This window comes from Telopea speciosissima, chromosome 2 (assembly GCF_018873765.1).
Source record: "Telopea speciosissima isolate NSW1024214 ecotype Mountain lineage chromosome 2, Tspe_v1, whole genome shotgun sequence".
Taxonomy (NCBI): domain Eukaryota; kingdom Viridiplantae; phylum Streptophyta; class Magnoliopsida; order Proteales; family Proteaceae; genus Telopea; species Telopea speciosissima.
In genome coordinates, this window is record NC_057917.1 from 52,647,937 (window position 1) to 52,668,837 (window position 20,901).

The following is a 20,901-nucleotide window of genomic DNA, read 5'->3' on the forward strand; positions in this document are numbered from 1 at the left end:
ACCACATATTCCTAAGCTCTTCTACACTTCTATTGGTATCTCATTTGGGCATTGTGCCTTGCCTACTTTCATCCTTCTTAAAGCTTCTTTTACTTTAGGCACCCTAATTCTTTGTATATATATATATGACATGTGGTGTCTTTATGGATAATGCAATCTTCCGGAACACTATTACTCGAAGTTTGTTTCATTTAGTAGGCTGCAAAAATAACCTTCCCATCTCTTCTTAATATCCTCATCCCTTACTAGTACTTTACCATCTTCACTTTTAATACATCTAATGTAGTCGAGATCTCTACTCTTCCTTTCCCTCACTTTAGCTATCTTATAGATAGCTTTTTCCCCTTCCTTTATGCTCAGATTGTTATAAAGATCTTCATATTTCTTCGTTCTTGCTTTTCCCACAATCTTTTTAGCTTCATTTCTGGCAAATTTATAACTTTGTAGATCCTCTACATCTTTAGTCCTTTGCCATGTCTTAAAATTAGCTTTCTTAGTCATAATGGTTGTTTGAATCTCATCATCCAACCACCAAGTCTCTTTAGAGGAATGACATTTTCCTCTTGATTTGCCTATAACATCTTTACCAACCTTCTTAATACAAGTAGTCATCTCATTCCACATCGTATTAGTGTCTCCCTCAAAGTCCCACTTTTCTTGTTTGACCGCTTCATTAATGAATGATTTCAAAGTATCACCTTTTAAGCTCCACCACCTTATCGTAGGGCAAATAAGCTCACATTTCTTACGATCATGTGTAGTGAGTCACATATTCATGACCACTAATCTATATTGCGTGGTTAGGCTCTCCCCTGGTATAACCTTACAGTCCTTACATAACAATCTATCGGACCTTCTAGTTAGTAAGAAATCTATTTGGCTACTATGATGTCCACTTTTGAAGGTAACTTAATGCTCCTCTCTCTTTTTAAAGTAAGTATTTACAATGGATAAATCATAAGCCACATCAAAAGCTAAAATTGAGATTCCCTCATTCCTTTCTCCAAAACCATATCCTCCATGTACACCTTCATTGCGATCTATCCCAACATGTCCATTCAGATCACCCCCTATACTAATCTTTTCTCCTTGACAAAAACCACACACTAACCCATCCATGTGTTCCCAAAATTGTAACTTACTGCCAACAGGTCTAGATTAGAATCCCTCAATCCCAAGAGTTTCCACTCTCAAGTGAGTCTCAAAGCAGCAACAAAGGCAATAACCATTTTCATTGATAAAATTGTTGGATGTCTTGAATAGGCTACAAGCTTTGATATAAAAAAGGAAAAGTCCCTAGCTATGTGAGAAAGCTATCTAATCTATAATTACACAGCCAATAGGAAACATAGCACAAAAAGAACGCCCACGATGTGTGAAATCCACTATAAATTTGAACTTTGGAACTTGTGTGATTTCAGGTTCTAGTTCAGTGTCGATGGTTGCCTCGATGCTGTGGGCTGCATCGGTGGAGGATGCAGATCAATTCTGTGACTCACCTATGGAGGATTCCAAGGAGTCATGGGAGTCATCACAGCAAGCCATTCTTGACTCTGAGGATTCTGTAGGCTGTCTGCATCTGAGCTACATGTGTCAGACTTGCTTGGATGCACACATGCAGAAACTCTCCATTTCATAGACTGAATTGTAAGTATTATTTTATTCTTATATGTTTATATATAGTTTATTTGTTTAAATTATGTATTAGGGGCAGAATGGTAATTACCTCAAGTGGGACCCATGTCCCTAGTGTGGAATTCAATTCCCCATAACCTACCCTAGCTGACCCTCCTTAATTATGTTATATGACATCTAATAGGCGACTTAGATATAGGTAATAATACATTTAATTCTATAAAATCAGATTAGGGAAATGATTTTCCAAACTAATTCTAAGTAGAACTAAGCAAACAGCCCTTCATTGAACTAACTATATAAAGAATACATAGCCATTTATTTCATTTCCTACCATTTAAGAGACCAAATCGATTTCAGCTCTAGGAGAGAAGAGAGAAAGAAGAGAAAAGAGAAGGGAAGAAACCTAGGGTTTGAAACTTTGATCTAAATTGGAAGCTTGGAGCTAGGAGTTCTACCACAAGTTGGAAATTGCCCTGCCATTGTCTTCTCCATCTCCAATTTCAGGTAGGTCCTTGATTTTGATGCTGTATTTGACCCAATCCTCTCTTCCTCCAGTTTTCCATTAGGGTTATAAGTTTATAGAACCCTAGCATAGGAATTGGTAAATCCCTAAATTGGAGCAGGTATTTGGGTTCAAATAACCCAATACACTGAACCCACTTTAACTGAACACTCTTTTATCAAATTGGGTCTGTGCATGTAAAGATCCAGGCCATTGGAGTAAAAACCCCAATTCTGGAAGTCCAGCCGGATGCTGTTGCAGGCATCCAGCCGGACGTCCGGCCCCTCTGGCAGCCTGAATCCGGCTGCCCCTCTGCTGTGTTTTGTTGGTCTGATTCTTAGGGGTTTTGACCTAGACTTCTACCATAACTAATACATATTATTTAATGATTATATAGGACTGTTAAGCCAACTTATTAAAGTAATTATTGTGGGATTGGAAGCAGATTTAGTTTGGATACACATCCAACTTTAGGTAAGGAAATTTGAGTTTAATTTTAGTGTGTTTATGCAATTAATTTCTGTTTTATTATGACTGCCATACCATGCTTCATTTCTATACTCTATTCATATAGTTTGTTAGCTTTAAACTTATTTGCATTAGATGTGCATGAATTAGGTTGCATCCTCATATTGCATTGCACATATTACTTGATCTTGGAATTACTTGGTTTATGATGATGTTACTGGGCAACTTACTGTATTACTCTTATGAATGCATATTGCCATCATATTAGAAATGCATATGGTTAGGATTGGCATGAATCTAGTACTACAGCCCTTACCAACAAGGGAGAGGTGTTGGATAACCCGTGGTAGGTCCGAAGGGATGATTCTGGAATGCCATTCACTGTCCCATATCCGAAGAATATTGCAGGAGTGGGAATAAACAGTAGGGTTGGTCATTGGGGGTTCGTTAGCGTCAGATGTGTAATGCCTGAGCTGTCGGGTCTCTACCGTAGTAGAATGGTATCACTCGGGTGATCGATGTTTGGTTATGTGTTTCCGGGACCGAGGTTATCATATCTACTACAGTAGTACTTATACTCCATGAGACCTAGTATCCATGTTAGGAGCATGCTTAACTTAGGTCATTCATCATGGACTATCTACATATGTTTGTGTGTTTCCTTTGCTGGGCTCAGTGGAGCTCACCCCTGTGGATATCCTTATTTTTCAGATGATAATACTTCTACTGCCGCTAGTGTATCTGTGGGAGCTTCATCCGCTCAGGACCCTCCTACTGTTCATGGAGTTGATACTCCGCTGTTTGTGGAGCACGATGTCTCGTGGTCGTGTGATGATTGTGCATTCTCCTGAAGTACCTGGCAGACTAGGCTATCTCCCCACTCTTTTGTTTATAAAACACTTTTGTATACTTAGCTTTATATAGATTTTGTATCTTTTTGTTTTGAGTTACTGTGTGAATCTATCAGTGTAACTCAAACTTCACTTAATATATATAAATGCATTATCACTAGTCTTTTCTATTATTGCCATTATTTCTATTATTTAAATTGCTTCCGTTGCGTTTAAATTCTGTATTGTGATAATTGTTGTAAATAGGGTATTGCATTTGCGATCCTTGGGGATTGGTTGGATGTTAGAGACATCCAGTCACACTTGGCCCTTATGAATAGGGCCTGGGTGTGACATGATTCTAGGTACTGAGTCTGTAAGTGCAACAAAACAACGTAGAAATAAAAGAAAAAATAACTAAAATTAAACCTGCGACGTGGGCTAAACCCACTAATGTGATTGAGGGCCCATTTCAGCAGGACTTAAAGAAGCTCAGCTTCTGTTAAGTCGTTGGCCACTAAAGCCTGTTAGGTTTTCTTCTTTCTTTCGGATTTAAGTTAAAAGATCCACTTCATCAAGTTGGGAAAGGCCTAGTTGAGTTGGGAGTTGAGAATAATCTTAATCACTGTTTTTGAGTTTAGCCTTGAGATGGATATTTGGAGGTTTTTAGGTTCTATCAACCCAAATACTGCTTAAGGGTAATGTTCATATACATTGGTTGTGCCCATCTAGATCACTAAATGGATTGAGTTCTTGACCTAAATGCATTTAAATAAAAAAGAATATCAGTTGACTAGTGCTAAATTGCTACCAAAATTCTTTTAGTAAGGAGCAAGGCTGAATTGAGTTATCCCTTGGAGGAAGGTTTGTTGACCTTGTAAAATTTAATTGCAGCTTAGAAAAGAAAAAAACTAGAGTGAACTGTGTGTGATACCTTCAAAAATTCCTCATAGCAACATCTAAGAATTTTCTTCCAGATGGCTTACATTTGTTTTTTAAAATTTTCCTGGGGTTTGACTTGGACTGCTGAGGAAAGAGTATATGTTTTCTGATTTTGATTAATTTGGCTCAAAATGTTGCCATTTTTGGCAGATTTTGATTTGAGGGAAACAGAAATAATGTGCCAATTTTGACACGTTTTGCTTGAAATTTCAAACATTCTGGATTTGCCAATTGTGTTTTTTATGCACTAGCAATTGTAGTATTTGTAAATGCAGTAATGTAGTCCTAGATAGGTAGGAGACCTACTAGGAGCCAGATAACCAGGACCTGCTGAATGGCTAACTCGATGGAGCAGAATTGATGTAAATTAGGGCAATTCTAGGGTTAGGTTTATGAGAATGGGTTAAATCTTATATGGTTTTAATAGGCAGGTCTAGGAGAAGCTAATAGTGTAGGTTTGAACAAGGTTTGAATTAAAATTAAAATTTCAGAAATTAGGGTTAGGGTTTTGGTCTTTGGAAATTAGGAAAAAGGGATGAAATCAGGGTTTAGGATTGGATTTTTGGAGAGGGCTTTGGGTCGAGTGTTCTAGGCAGTGATGGGGATGTTTGGCTGTGTTTTGAATGGTTTTGGATGGCTAGATAGGTCTAGGCAGTAGTTAGGGTTTTAATAGGGTTGAGGGGAATTAGGGTTTTTGAAGGGAGAATGGCCCTATGGTTCAGATCGAGTGTAAGGGATGAGGAGAAGGAGCTGTGGTCCAATTTTGGTGGTGTTCTAATGAGGGAATGGTGCTGGACAGATTTTAGAAGAATTAAGGTTTATGGGGATCAATGGGTTTTTAATGGAGGAAAACAATGGGGATCAATTAGGATAGGTGTGGCTTGGTTGGAGGACTAAAAGAAGAAGGTTAATTACAAAAACTGTAAATCACTTACTGATTTGCAGATCTGCAGCAACAACATCTTGAGAAGAACTAAAAGAGGACCTCCCGATCTACAAGATGCAAGGAGTCACTGGAGATCCACCAGCCCTTCACCTTGATGTTACTCACAAGGCAACCTTGATATTACTCACTGATGTAGAGCTCAATAGCAGCAGCAATGGCAGCAGCAAAACAAATATTTTTTTAAAAAATTAAACTGTGGGGGAGCCTCCCATGATTTCAATATTAATAATAGAAGGCCGTAGGCCAAATCCTAATCTAAACAAAACACTCCCTCACTAAATCGTGGAGGGGTGGACCTAATTAAAACAACTTAAAATTTAAAAGGGTTGAAAGACCTATCTACCCCTAATAACTTAAAATAAAAGACACCTAATTAAATCCCTTAACTCGAGGAGGCTTGGATCTACATCATGCAGACAGGGTTATTGTTATTAGTAATACTTCTGTGAGAGACACTTTCTAATTTGCCAGTACATAAATTTGTGGAAACTTTATTGTCTTCCTTTTGTCTAACAGGCTCCTAGAGCTTCTGCAGGCCTTTTTTGGTCTCATCTCCCTTCGTTCACTGTTCAACCAATCCCTCCGACCCCTGCCCATGCCCCCCCAAACCACTTCCCAAAGAAAGAAAGAAATTTCTGCTGTTTCTCTGGTTCCAATTCTCAGGCCCTACTGTCATAGTCCTTTAGGTTCTTAAGACGCAATCATATTTGATGTTATTCTCCTAGTCATGCTTTCTTGATTACTAGATACATCGCGTGTAATTCTGTGCAGAGGTTTGTTGATCTTGATGTATTTTAGTTATTTAAAGTTTTTGGCTGATGGCATTGCAATCGAATATTCAACTTGGTATGAACCTTTGTCAAGGCACATGTGTTGTCAATCTTTATGTATTCCATTTTTAAAGTGTTTGGTGCCTTTACAGTCTAATACTCAGTATCTATTGTTGGGTAGATTTTGTGGTGATGAGTTCTTTTCTTATCCAGTTTATTCTTTTTTGGCTTGTATTTTACTCAAAGTTTGTATGCAGTTAGCGGTACTACAGTTTCTGATAATGACTTGATATTAACTATGTGCTGGATTGTTTGATTTGGTGTTTCAATTTCACTATAAACTATTATGTAATGTGCATTCATTATATAAGGTTTCGAAGGTAGAGACTCTGGATTGGCTGCAGTTGTTACATTGGCATCATCACTCGACTACACTACTTCAAATTCGTTACTTAAGTTGCTGTTACCCCTTGTAAGTGGAAATGGAACATCAAATTATAGATTATAGCTCCCTTTCATTCATAGTTGTAAGGTTCACCTAGGTGTCCAAGCGCCCTTTGCTGGAAGGATACCTTGATCGCCTAGACGCTGTGACAACCATGTGCCTAGATGACAACTATGCTTTCATTCGAACGAATGCATAGTTGTCATGGCGTCGCCATATCAACGCCATGGCATCATATCACTGGAGAAGTGGGCATATCGACCACCGATATGGATGATGTAAGAATATCGACCGATATGGCCTCTATGTCGTCATCATGGCGCTGCCATGGACGCCATATGGCCATATCGGGCGACATGGTTGTTTCAAATTATAAAACATAATTTTTTACCAATAATTTTTTTTAACCATTTTTTATTTTAATGCTTTTTCTTAACATAAAAAAAAGTTAAAAAAACATCAAATAGAAAATACTAATACACTATTGACTATTACACAATCACATATTCACATCAGCAAATTTTTTTTTTTTTTAGATGGGTTGTTTATTAGCTTTATTCACTCAATATAAATTACGATCTTGTAATTGTTTTTTTGTTTTGTTACTTTTGTAGTCACATTCATATGAATCATATCTCAACTCTCATGATTTTTCAACTTTATTATCAGCAAGACTATTGCGATCAATTATTTGATAATCCATGATTTCATATACACTAATGGATATTACACTTTCATGAATTAAATCATAGTAGATTAGTAGTACACTTCCATGTTAATTTTTGATGTTATAGGGTATATATTATAGCATACTAAATGACATTAAAAATAGAGAAAATAAAAAATAAAACATGGTCGATATGATCGCCATGGCGGGCGACATATTGATATATTGACATGACACTCCTCCACCGACTTGGATCACCGTGACGACGTGACAACTATGTTCGAATGTGACAATTGTATACCTGTAACCTGAATAAGATTTTGTTGGAACCGCTTCCTCTAAAAGGCCGACCTTATAGGAAAGGGAGGAAACAATGTGTATATCATACAGGCGCTCTAACACGGCGGACTATCCAAAGGGGGACACGGGTGGATAAATAATTTTTTAACACCTGCCGGCTCCCAGGGGGACTCGATACCGTGACCCCTGCCTGCTCTGATACCATGTTGAAACCGCTTCCTCTAAAAGACCGACCTTATAGGAAAGGGAGGAAACAATGTGTATATTATACAGGAGCTCTAACACGGCGGACTATCCAAAGGGGGACACGGGTGGATAAATAATTTTTTAACAGATTTGATTGGAGAATGATGGTAATTCACTTTGTCATGTAGGCGGACCCTGCACAAGCTCTTAGTGTTCCTGTTGTTCCCTTGGGGGCATTATTAGCCGCTGCTTACCCACTTTCATGCCACCCTCCTTATGTCTTGTCTTGGCTTAATCCTCTGATTTCAGCGCAGGACATGATGCATCCTGAGCTATTTGAAAAGCTTGTGTTGAACAACTTTTGTAAGTTTATACATCCTTTTCTTACATTCACTCATAAATTCTGTTATATGTGCACTTCAATGGTACTGTTGAGAAATAAATTCATATTATAATTTGACATGGAATTTTTTAACTTCTGTGGGAAAGAAAGGGCATGTAATTCAAATAGGCCAAAGTTTTCATTGTTTCACTTAAAGTCTTAAACTATGCCTATAATAGTCACAAAATGCCCCTATTGACTTTTACATCACTAGCCAACAATAGAGTTACATCCCTGTCTTTCCCCCTGATAAATTTATATTAGAATGTTACCCACTTTCGCCAACAAAATACTTAAAAAAGATTTATTTTATGCTAGAATTAAATTTATATTAGTTTTTCTATTTCTAGTTAGTTGAAGTTTTATTTTTATATTTTTATTATTATAACTGCAATTGGTAAATTTTATACAGTATTGAATTTTGGGTTCAAAGCTATTCTTAGCCTTGAAGTAAGCAGATATAACTAACATATATGAACAAGTGTAGGCTGAGAAAGTAACAGTTCAACCTAAATTATCTTGTACACAAATGTTGATATGTTATAACTCACCAGCTTATAGTTTTAGTGGCCGAGCCTTGGTGCAATGGTTAAGTTGTGCCAGTGAAACCTATTGGCTGCGGGTCAAAACTTGGAAACAGCCTCTTCTGCGAAGCAGGGGGTAAGGCTGCGTACATTCCCCTTCCCAGACCCTGCTGTAGCAGGGGCCTCGTGCACTTGGTAGCTCTTTTTTAGCTTATAGTTTTATTTATATAAAAATTGATTAGAGACTTAAAGGAGGTGCGGGGGAGGGAGGAAAGAAGGTCCCTAGTTGGACAGTGTGGGAGATATCTTAATCATATGCCTCACCGTGTATGAGACCACCCCATTATCTTTGTCAATGTGTTCCTGTTCTTCAAACAGATTTCTTTTTCAAACTATTCTCAAGACATTTTATTAACAAATGGAGAAGTTAAATTGTTTTGAAATTAACCCATGACTAGATAATGACATGGATCTATAGAGCTTAGGTCCCACCAAACAGTTCCACATGGCCCAACGTCCCAAACAACTGTGATGCAATCCGGGGTTTGAAAACCCGGTTCGGATCGCTTATGGGCCCACTCAAACGAACAATAGCCAATAGTAGGAAGATAATGCCAATCTTGTAAATATTTCAGCGTTTTAAAGGGAAGTGACAAAGCTGTAAACAATCAGAATATTAACGGACAGCTTGGTAGTTAACTAGGTGTTGGGATAAGAAGGGAATTAGGATTTATTGTAAGAGGACAAACTTGGAAGGGTTCATAAAATATGGACAAAAGAGGATTAAGTAAGATGGGAAAGGAAGAAAGATGGTGTCATTTAAAACCCCATCACCAATTCATCTCCTACCTCACGACATTCAACCAATACGCACAGAACCAGCCTTGAATCAAATGAGAGAACCCTCTCAATAGATCTCAGTTCGACCTGAAATTTCAGATGTAGATTTGCAGCTACAAACCCCTTGAATATGATCAACTGCAGGACCCAAGGTCAAGGAAATAAATAGTTTTTATTTCTGCACCTTGGTCTGGCGGAAGAACTCAGATCTGAATCTGGTTGCAAGTTTATTGCTTACAGGTTAGCAGGAACTGTGGGATGGGAACTTAGGATTTAGATCGTCCTAGGGAGATGATCTAACCTTCAAAATTTCAGTCCCCAACTGATTGGGTATCAGGGAGTTTGAATTCCAATTTCAGGGCTGTCAGTACCATTACACAGAACAGGGAATAGAAGAAGAAACAGGGAGGAAAAGAATAGAAGGAAAGGAGGAAGCAACAGATCGAATGGAGAGGGAGAGAGAGAGAGGTCACATGATCTTGCAGGTGCACCACACAGGTAACATCAAACAAATCCAAAATTTCTCATTCAAAAACTGTCTTTGGTATCATTGGATACAAATATAGAAAAATAAAAATAACAACCTTGCAGGCACACCACACAGGTACAATAAAAATTAAATAAAACGACTATTCAAACTCTAAAAATGAAACAAAAAAAAAAAATCAAACTCTACAATTACTTAGCCTATTAAACTAAAACAGAAGATTACAAGATAAATCCAAGTAATAAAAATCTAAATTAATTAGTTAATTAATTAAAAAATTGTACTGGGCCTGGTTCATCTCCATCTGGGCTCCCAAATGGGTTTAGGCCGGTCCATGGAAGTGCTCCTGCATCAAACTGTTGGTGTTGGTGTTGGAAACCCTCCCAGGAAAACACTAAGGTCACTTTTACGTCATTTAGTTTGTGTAACTAATTTTTCTGTAATTGGGAAGGTTAAGTGGTCACATACATATGGTTGATCTCACATTTCCCATAAACTGTGACAGCTTAGAAAATCAGTATGTTGAAAGAAGAAAATTCAGTAGATTGTGTTTCTCTTTCAGTTGCATCAATTGTTTTGAACGACATCATCGATCAGGTTTGGAGTATTGACAAATATCCTACATATTATTGACTACCTATCTATTTTAACATAGAGACAAGGAAAATGAACTTGTTGGTTGTACTGGTAATCTGATACTTTATAGTGTAAATGACACCATTTGACCCATACATGTGGTGTCCCCCATCTTGTGGGGAATAATAAGAATATTCTTTCTTTTACCTGTTTTTTTTTTTTTCTTCTTTATTCTGTTATAACTTTGCTTTATTTGTTGCGATCTTCCCACAATGGCAAATTTTACACAGAAACCTTAATTGTTTTTAAAAGTAAAAGATTAGTACCTTAATAAAGGTATATATCCTATAGAATTTTTGAAATATCATAATGACTTTCTTTTGGAAAATTATCGTAATTTTATATTTATACTTTCTTATTGAACTTATATGGGCATTGATTAGTCAACAGTCAACACATTGTACTCCAAAGACTGAGGTAGGATGAGGTTTCCCCATGACGATTTTGGTTCATTTATAGGGAAACTATTTACTGGGAGAAATAGAGAGACAATCGCTGCTATTAGTTTTAGAAGTACGCAACTGAATGGATTTGAGCAGATTGGATTGGGGGGATTTGACCTATATGGCCAGTCTGGAGTGTGGACAGACCTAATTATTAAATATGGAGGGGTAGGCATGAAGGGGGTTAAACAGGCCGGTTTTGGTTAAACGGTTTGGTTCGGTTCAGTTCGGTTCATTTTGGCTGCTTGAGGGTAGAAATCGTAACCAGACCGTTTAGTTAAACGGTCTCATAATCAAAAGCCTGAACCGTTTGGTAAATGGTTTTTAAACGGTTTTACACGGTTTCGGTTAGATGGTTACTAAATGGTTTCATAATACTAAATCTAATTTGCACTGGTTACCTGCTGCATTTTTTAATAGAAAATGGACTTTCTATTAATCTTTCCAATCAGAAATTCCACCTAGTGCATCTCTTGTAATCTCCCTATTTCCTGATAGCTTCTTTAAAATCCACAACTTTCCTAGAACCTATAATATTTATACATTAGAACACCTGAGATAAAATTTATGATTCTAATTTTTGGACAGGAAAAAAAAAATTTTGAATCTTAAAACTTAGTTTAGAGATTAACTAAGATAACAACAAAAACGAAGTTGTTTGAAAGAACATCCACCAGGTCTCTATAAATTGGGGGCAACAAGAAGATAAAAATTAAGAATGGTTGGATCCCCATTGATATCGGCAGCTGCAGCTTCCATGGCGCCTTTTGCGGCTCTACCGATGACAGAATCAAGTGTAAGGACCACACCAACGTTCACAATTGGGGGCCTTTGGCAGTGCACATAACCATTAGGGAAGACACATAAAATTAAGAATGAAATAGGAACAACAGAAGCCATGGTTAGAGCTTCAAAATACAGAGATCCAGAAGCACATAACAATATGAATCAATAGCTCCCCTGAAACTGAGGTTTTTAAACGGTTAGACGGTTTGGTTATAGTCGGTTTTAAGTGGATTACATGGTTTGAAACCGTTGGATTAGTCGGTCTAAACCGAACCGATTAAATAAACAGTGTCATTTCTAAAACCATGACCGGACCATTTAACTAAACGTCTGCTGTTTTCGGTTTAAACGGTTCGGTTCGGTTTCGGTAAACTGTTTCGGTTTGGTTTTGACACCCCCGCATGCCCATGCTCAGCCCATTTATAATGGGGAGAGTCCACCTGACCTGCTTAAGTATCCACTTTAGATAACCATGCCTCTGCTAGGCTGCGTGTGGAATGGCCTAAAGCGGAGTAAAATATAAAAAAGGCCGTACCCAGTGCACAAGGCTCTCGCGTTTAGCGGAGTAAAATATAAACTAAATAAAAAACATTAATTTAAAATTTATCTATTATGATAAAAATATGTTGAGTAAATTACGTGTACCTTCCCTGTACGATACCCTAAATACAACCCATGCCCCCACGATGTAATTACTTGGAATTCCCTTGCTTTAGAAAATTAATTGAAGTCTGGCCCACTCTTTTAGCCGTCCACAGTTAAGTGTTGACATGACTAGGACCTAAAATTCTAATTGATCAGTTTACCCTTTAATGTAAAGGAACTTACCTCGTTACCTTCCTTGACGACATGCCCCTGTTTTTGGAGAATCTCACCACTTGCAAACTATTCTGTAATCTACAACACCACTGCCATGTGTCGACCCCGGTCCCGTGGCCCTCAGGCATCATGTCGATCCCCCATGGTACGAACCTCGTGTCTATCCGACAAACCCGCTGCAACTCCCTATCACTGCGCATCGCTGCCTACTCCTGTGACTTCCCACATCAGTCTGTTAAAAAAAATCAGCACCACCGTCATCACCATCACCAACATTCACCGTCCTAGAACCACTGTTGGTGCCTCTGTTCTCCTGTTTGGCCACTGCTTCCTCTGAAGTGCTGCTCTATTTTTGCCCTCCGATAGTCCGAAAGTCCACTGCGAGCCCCTGTTAACTGGTTGATTTGCCAGATCAGTCGAACTCCTCATTCTGTTGGAAGCCATCTAATTCATCTAAATTGCCGCACGTCTCACTGTTCGCAACCTCGACCTCTCTTCGTATTTCTGCCAATTTTGACCAGCACTCACCTTGCCTCACCTACCTCGAGCCGTCTGCAAATCCCCCATCTCCGCGACCAGCACCGACCTACATTCTTCGTTACCAATTCTGATTCGACAAACCATTGGGTCTGCTCTGATTCCTGTGAGGCAAGCATTCTTGGTTGTGGTGGTGCTGCTGCTGAATCCCCTCTTGGGTCTGCTCTGTTTTCCTGAAACTTGCTTCTCCTCTTCGCGTCAATCTCGTTTGCATCTTCTTCGGTGATAAGGGCTCGAGTTCTCAAATGTTGAATATGATGCAAACCCAAATGGGTAAGCAAGCCAAGATCGAATCTGGAAGAGAATGAAGATAGATAGGTGGCAGCCTAGGCTCTGTATGGTAATGCTTCTGTTTTTTTTTTATAGTGTTTTTGGGTCCAGCATACTTTTTTGTGTTTCTGTGCTTTTTGAGCATTTTTGGGTCCTGAAATGCTGTATGGTAACCCTAAAAAAAACGTTTCTAAAACTTAGAAGAAACAGAAATCTGTATGGGTCGCACTTAACAGAATTGTTTCTGTTGTTTACCAAAAATTATATAATTGTCACCTACACCATGGCTTTTATACTTATGGGCTTTTTAAGCAAATAAAGCAAATTTTTTGTAGTAATGGGTCGCACTTAATAGAATCTTCTTTTTTTGGTTAAAAAAAACTGAACCAAATCAATATAGTAATGAACTGGACATTTTTAAGTATATTATTTGTACAAGCTGATATTTTCATCTGGTCAACAATAATAAAGAGATTATTTTTTCCATTCCATTCTCTGGTTATTGAATAAAAAAACCACAAAAGCCATGATGATCAGAAAATAACGAAAAAGAGCTTCTAAATGTGAGTTCACTTGGGTAGAAAAATAAGGCAATAGGAAAAAAAATACAAAAAAAGAACTCATGCAGCATTTTTTTTCCCACAAATTTCATTGCCATTGGCTTAACAAAGCATTAACATTTTCGGTACTACATTTACGCAAGTCCGAAGAAGAGCAATCGGTTCAAACATGAGAACAGATCTAACAAATTTCAGTGTCATTGGCTTAACAAAGCATTCTAAGTTAATTCATAATTTAGATGAACAAGAAGCTTGATGGCTAATGGCTGACTGGAGTCATCATCTTGTCTGTCTCATTTCCCGCAATTGTAGTCCTGAATCTCCTCTCTAGCTCTGTCCTCATCTGTTGTGAGTTGTCTGTCTAATATTGAAGTAGATAGAAGCCCTCTATTCTCTTCAAATCTATGCTCAGGGCTGTCTTCCTTTTTCTCTTTGGGCAGTGGTTGTTTCCAAAACCGTATTGCTAACATCCGCCGGATTTACTCCAGTACATCTTAGATGATTATAGGGGATTCAGGTCAGAAGCTGGCTCCATTATAGAAGAAGTGAAGAACAGAGAGACTAAAAAAAATTGGGAGATCAAATCGTCAAATCTTCTCTCAAAACTGGAATTTCACGCGAACACAAGATAGATTTAAATTCAGAGAGACTGGAACTAAAAAGAAGAAAGAAAGAAAAAAGAAAACGTCAACTGCAGCTAAACAGAGCAGAAGAAACCAAACCCAGATGTAGAAAACTACAAGAAAAAAGAAAGAAAGAGAAGCCCATCAAAATTCAATCCAATTACTGCAGAAAAAGAAAACCTTTAAGCAACTCCAAAAACCCAGAAAAAGAAAAATAAAACGATGTGAATGATCGAAGAATTAAAAAAAAAAATTAACTCACATGTGATCCATGAATTTGGCAGCGACCATGACACTGGTGATGAGCAATCAATGAACATTGAATGAATTGATGGGCAACAAGGGTTGCTTCTATGAAAACCGATCTAGATAAACATAAGCGACAACGAAGCAAGACGGGCTGCAATTGGCGTACTTGGAGATCCTTTCTGGGTAGCTCTGTATTGAGATAGTGGGTTGGGTGAGGCCGTGGAAGACGGAGATCTTCTGCTGCTCCAACCGCCAGTTCATGTCATTCAACTCGGCCACTCTCTGAAGCAGAGACGAGAGGAAGGTAATAACTCTAGGCATCTCATTAGGGTTTTAGAGCTCAGCCATTGCTGTTATGATTGGGATTGTGAGTTGCAGAGATGCAAGTTTTTGAGAGCAGGTCAAGCGCGAACAAGATGAGAGTAGGTCGATCACTGGGAGGGTTGTAGGTCGATCGAGTTGCAGCAGGTCGATTGGGAGGAGCAGCGGTAGAGCGCGAAGAAGATGAGAGTTGTGAGAGTTTAGGATACATTTCAGGATTTCACCAAATGTTATCTTTTTCAGACAAATACCAGTATTTCCCTTCGTTAACTTAAGTGGGCACATGTTTCTCCGAAAATCTGAAGAAGTGCTTCTCTCAGGTGAGAAACACCAATTTGGTGTTTTCCAAATGTGTGCTAAAAGTGTGCCAAGTGCCCGGTTCGTTTAAAAAAAAAAAAGCGAACTAGACTTGCCATACAGTTTTTAGCGTGTTTCTGTTCCAAAAAAGCGGAAAAACACCAAAAACACTAAAAAAGAACGTTACCATACGGAGCCCTAGAGTCCCACTAGTTGCCCAGCCATAGGAGTTCCACCTAGGCCAATTTGTAGGAGTCCCACAGCACTTGTGTCTCACAAGGGTTTCTTGAGAGGATTTTTTTTCACAATGTTCTGGATGTTGTAACAGCAACCCATGAATTTCATTATATAGGAGGGGGGGGGGGGGGAGAAGAAGAGGCTGTTGTGGCCTCTTGGTTACATAAAAAAGTATTAAATGCACTCTTAGAACTCCAAACAAGAAAAGGAGTTCTAATACATTTATCTCCAATGCATAGAAAACAAAACCCAATACATTGAACCCCACCCCCAATACATAGGAAACATAAACCAAGAAAATTATCTAACTCTTGGAATTCTAAAAGACACACTAAGAATACCAAATGTCTTCTCCAGCAGCTGTTCCAAAATAATGGACCCAAGTGGACCAAAAAAAGAACCAAATAAAATAAACTCAGCAAGGCCAGGTCCTAGCTAGCCTATCCACAAGGTATAGGCTTGGCTTGGTGCTAGTCTTGGACCAACATATGGACCAGGTTCTGGAAAAGAACCTTGTGAGCCAATTTCTCCCTGCATCAATTCTCCCCTTAGAAAAACTCGACCTCAAGTTTTGGTCAAGGAAGAGATCAGCTTGGTGTGATGGAGATCAGACTTTAATCCAAAACAATGCACTGGCAGCTCTCTGAAGTCGGGGATGTAGTTGTGCAATTGTGGTTCACGTTCGTCAAAGCAGTTGGGCGGAAAAATAAAATCAATATTCTCTATCTCCACCTCTGGTTCAATCTCAGTTATGAAGGAAGTAACCACATATTCTTCAGAAACTATTTCACTATTCTTTGTCTAAATAGTGGAAAAAGTATCCGTAGAAATCGGATCTGCATCAGCAATCTTTGTTTCAATGGAAGTGTTGAATATATCCGATCACGTTCTCATCTGCTGTTTCGGCTTGGTCTTCTTCTTGAATTTCTTCTGTTTTGTGCACTTGAATTTCTTCAACGTATGCTGTCTTAGTAGAATCTTCGATCTATTCAACTGTCGTTGATGATGCTTCAATCACTGTTTCTTCTTTTTGTGTTGATCCAATCGGTTCTTCCTGTGGTTGCACGGTTGGTGTGGTCATTAGTGGCTTTAATCCTCTCAGGACTTGAGTCTTGCGTATAGATGCAAGGGTCTTAGGATATAAATATTGTCAATCGGATCAATCTCACCCTTTCACTGTTCTAGGCAATCACAACCAACTCTGATAATTCTCTTTGAACTTGGAAAGATTCGGCATTGAGGTTGTCATAGTATGAGGTCATTTCAAATTCAATGATCACTTGATTGGGAGGCTCGATGACTATCTCCCCTGTCGGAGACAACATATTCACAATGGATTGTGAAATGGTGTTGTCACACGGCTCACACCATCGTTCACCAATAACCAACAAGGCTGTTCTTCCATTAGGCAGTCGAACTCTTATCTTGAATATGAAGGGATTTGAATCAAGGTTATTCTCTTGTTTAGTCATTCTCTGATACCAAAATAATGGACCCAAGTGGACCAAAAAAAGAACCTAATAAAATAAACTCAGCATGGCCAGGTCTTTGCCAGCCTAGCCGCAAGGTATAGGCTTGGCTTGGTGCTAGTCTTGGACCAACATATAGACCAGGTTCTGGAAAAGAACCTTGGGAGCCAATTTCTCCCTGCATCAGAACATCTCTTCTTGTTTCCCGTGGGGAACATGGACGAGGCCTGCCCACCCTTCATGCTGCCAGTGCTTCCTAGCCTTCGACTTAGATACGAAGAGAGGGACAGCGTGAATTCTCTTAACTTGTAGGTACGAGCCAGGCTGAGGATGGATTTGGGGGAAATCTTCATAGATGAAGCAGAAGATAAAGTGGGCCTCAAAGTGAAACAAATGAAAAGCTTGCTACTGGTACTTCTGCTTTGATGCATTCTAAATTGTTCTTCATCGCCACCTACAGTGTTTTTAAGGTTTTCTTTAAAAAATGCAAACCTTGAGGGGACGGAGCATGAGCAGGGGTGGGGAGATGCATTGCGCCGGCGGCAGGGGTGGGGGTGAGGTTGAGGAGAGACGAGTTGAGGAAGATGATTTGGGTCTCACGTTTTTTTCCTAAAATATGTTAATTAGACATTGGGTGGGTTTAGGATGCGATTGGAATTAAGGGAGTGCACTAACCTATTGGGTCCAGAGCCTATCCCTGAGCTCAGCCCAATTAATAATTGGGCTTCTGGGCCAAGCGTAATTAGTTCCAGTTAACCAGGAAGGTTTTGTTGGGCTTGGCAGGCCTGGCTGAAAATTACAATTCAGAGTTTGGGTTTTGGTAGGATGGTGGCTGATAAAAGGGATGGTTAGGGACAGAGAGTTGTGCAAAAGTGGTGTTTTATGAAGTTGAATTGAAGAATAATGGCTGCAATAGTTTTTTGTAGTTCTGAACCTAAAATTGAGTGTAGCTTGGCACACCAGAAAGAGGTGGCAGCTGCATTATCATGGTGGTTGGAGGTTGAAAAACATAGATTCATAATTGGCAGCTCTGGTAACAATGGCAGTTCTTTTCTTTCTCATTCGTAACAGCGAGCTTTCCATCCTTCACAGCAGCAAGCTTAGGCAGCATCATTTGAACTTTGAGCTAGAGGTCTTTTAACTTTCATTTGGGCCATGACGGCCAGTGCTCCTAAGATCATAGAAGCAATGCTGCAGAAAAAGAAGTTTGTGGCAATGTAGCTCCTGTAGGAACCATAAAATCAAACAATCTGCCTTTCTCTGTTGAAGAAGCACGGGATGCAGAGGCACCGGCATAAACAGTGGCAGAGGGTTGCAATAATTCCTAATGAGGGATTTGAGGCATAGCTTTAACTTTCACTTGAGACTGAGTGCCCCTTTATATTCTTTCTCCATTCAAGCTGCAGGACTGGATAAAAAAGTGTTAAACACCGAGTATACTGCTTAATTCCATAGTTACATTTGCCAGGAGAGTCGGGACCTGATTCCCAATTGTCTGTATCATTGAAAGCTTGTGATTCCAGCAAGTCAAACACTTTTTTTCCATGGTGCTTTTCCCTCCCTTTCACAAGCTTGGTTAGCAAAGTATGATTCTCATTGGCAACCAGCTCTGCCTTGATCTATAGTTTGGAATATGTATAATGTGATATGTTGCATCTACTAAGAATTTGTATATAACCTATGTTCTTCATAACAGCAGTTGAGTGTTTAATTATTTATAATGTGTATTTACATATGCTATTATATTGCATATTTAAGTATACACATCATGGTAAAAGTTTTCCTGGAAAACAGATCCCATAATTGCAGGACATACATGTAAACTGAAGAACTTACAAATTTGCCTGGTAGGACCTTCTAACTAGTATATATAGAAGATACCTATTACTTGAGGAAGCCTCATGCTCAGCTCATCATCTGGGTGGGCCTGCTATTGGACCCTTACACCCTGTCCTAGGCCAATCAACAAACTGACTCCTCCTATCTTGCCCTAGGTTTAGTTGGGGCTGACTAGAGTTCGAATATGGTGGTTTCTGATTGGTTTGATAGCATTGTTGGAGAAAATGATGATGAATGATGAATCATGGCTGATCGTGTGGTTAGAACGGAGTTGCTGACAATTGAAATAGACAATACAAAGTAAGAAAATATATATATATATATATATATATATATATATATATGAAAAAGAAAGAATTGGAAACCAAGGAAACAAAGTTATCTCGTATAGGAGTCCCACCTGTAAATTTCTGTGAATCTAAATAGAAACTTGCAATTGAGAGGAAAAATTCACCTATTATAGCCCAAGTTCGTGCTTGGGGTACAACCCCTTATAGTTGCTTGTTAAGTCAAAAAATAAAACTACTAGCTAGAAACAACCTCCCTCACCTTTTAATTAACAGATGAGTCACTTCTGAAAGTTCTAGAGGGCAAAAAACAACCCTATTTTAATGAACTAAAAGGAAATAAACCCCATATAACCCAAAGGCAGCCAAGACTGAGGCCCATGGGCCCACTTACAATAATAATGAAAATACACCTGCATATAAAAGTTCCGAAAAATATTCCAATGTCCTGAACTCTGTTCGAACCCTTGTAACTTTAGACAATCACTTTTTAACCTGAACCTAAGAATGCTTTATTTAGGAATTAGGCCCCACAGATAAAAAACCCAATAGAGCCTGCTACAAGTTGCTGAAAAAACTGCATTAGTGTTCTACCTTGCATTGATTCTTATTTTTTAATTTTTTTTTTATTTGGGGGGGGGGGGGTTGGTGTTGAACTCAACCTTTAGAACATGCTTCGTTTTGCCACAGAAGCAAACCTGAACTTGCTGATACCTTGTCGGCAAATCTGCAAATGTGAAAAGGTATGAAAATCGTAAGCCTAATTGGATGCATATTGTGCATAATGAACTTGTCAGTCTTCATTGTATCCGTACAATGTTACATAATCAAAATGACCAGTACCAAAACAGGACCGAAACAGAGTGACAAATAACCAGATTTGGGAGAAAACACATAAAACAAAATCAGTAGGTCAGATCAGGCTGACAGCCCGGTCGAGTTCCCCTTTTAAACAGTATAATATTAAGGGCGTACCCAGTGCACGAGGCTCCTGCCACTGCGGGGTCTGGGGAGGGTCATAATGTACGCAGCCTTACCCCTACTTTCACAGAGAGGCTGGTTTAGACAGTATAAGCTTTGCTGAAAATTTCAGCAAGATCCAATGGCTGGATCTGAATTCTGAAGATATGAAGGATAACTACTGACATTAGGATAGGGGTAAATCTGTCAAAGCAGGGACCGTATGACAATTCAGTTCACAGATTTATAGTAATTAACAGAAACCAACGTATGATATCAAGTTTTTATCTTCTTTTACCCCAAGGGGGTAGCTTAGTTGGTAAGGATCAACACCTCAAATTAAGAGGTCATGAGTTCAACTATCCTTGGGGCCTAACTAGACAAAAAACAAAAAAAAGGAACAGTAAACAGTATGTCGAATTCAGAGTTCTAGTTAATAAAGATCAATCCTACTCGAAGTAGGACTGTATGAAATACTGAACAGGATCAGTATTTGAAAGCAGATTAAAGAAGTGGCTACAGTCATTGAAAGGATCTGAAATCAGAATTTAGATCAGCAACATATATCACCTTCAAATTAGCAGCCCTAATGAAGATAGTCCTGAATATTGCAGGAGCTAAAATTGAACAGATTTGCAGGA

The 20,901-nt window shown here is 38.8% G+C and overlaps 1 protein-coding gene across 2 annotated transcripts in view; it reads left to right on the forward strand.

Moving 5' to 3' along the window:
• The window catches only part of LOC122650691, a 66,680-nt gene that overhangs the window by 43,154 nt on the left and 2,625 nt on the right, over positions 1-20,901 (forward strand). For both annotated transcript variants that reach the window (XM_043844086.1, XM_043844085.1), the window contains 2 exons: positions 6,468-6,568; positions 7,883-8,057. In XM_043844086.1, the coding sequence (XP_043700021.1) occupies positions 6,468-6,568; positions 7,883-8,057 (276 nt within the window). The remainder of the gene's footprint in view (positions 1-6,467; positions 6,569-7,882; positions 8,058-20,901) is intronic.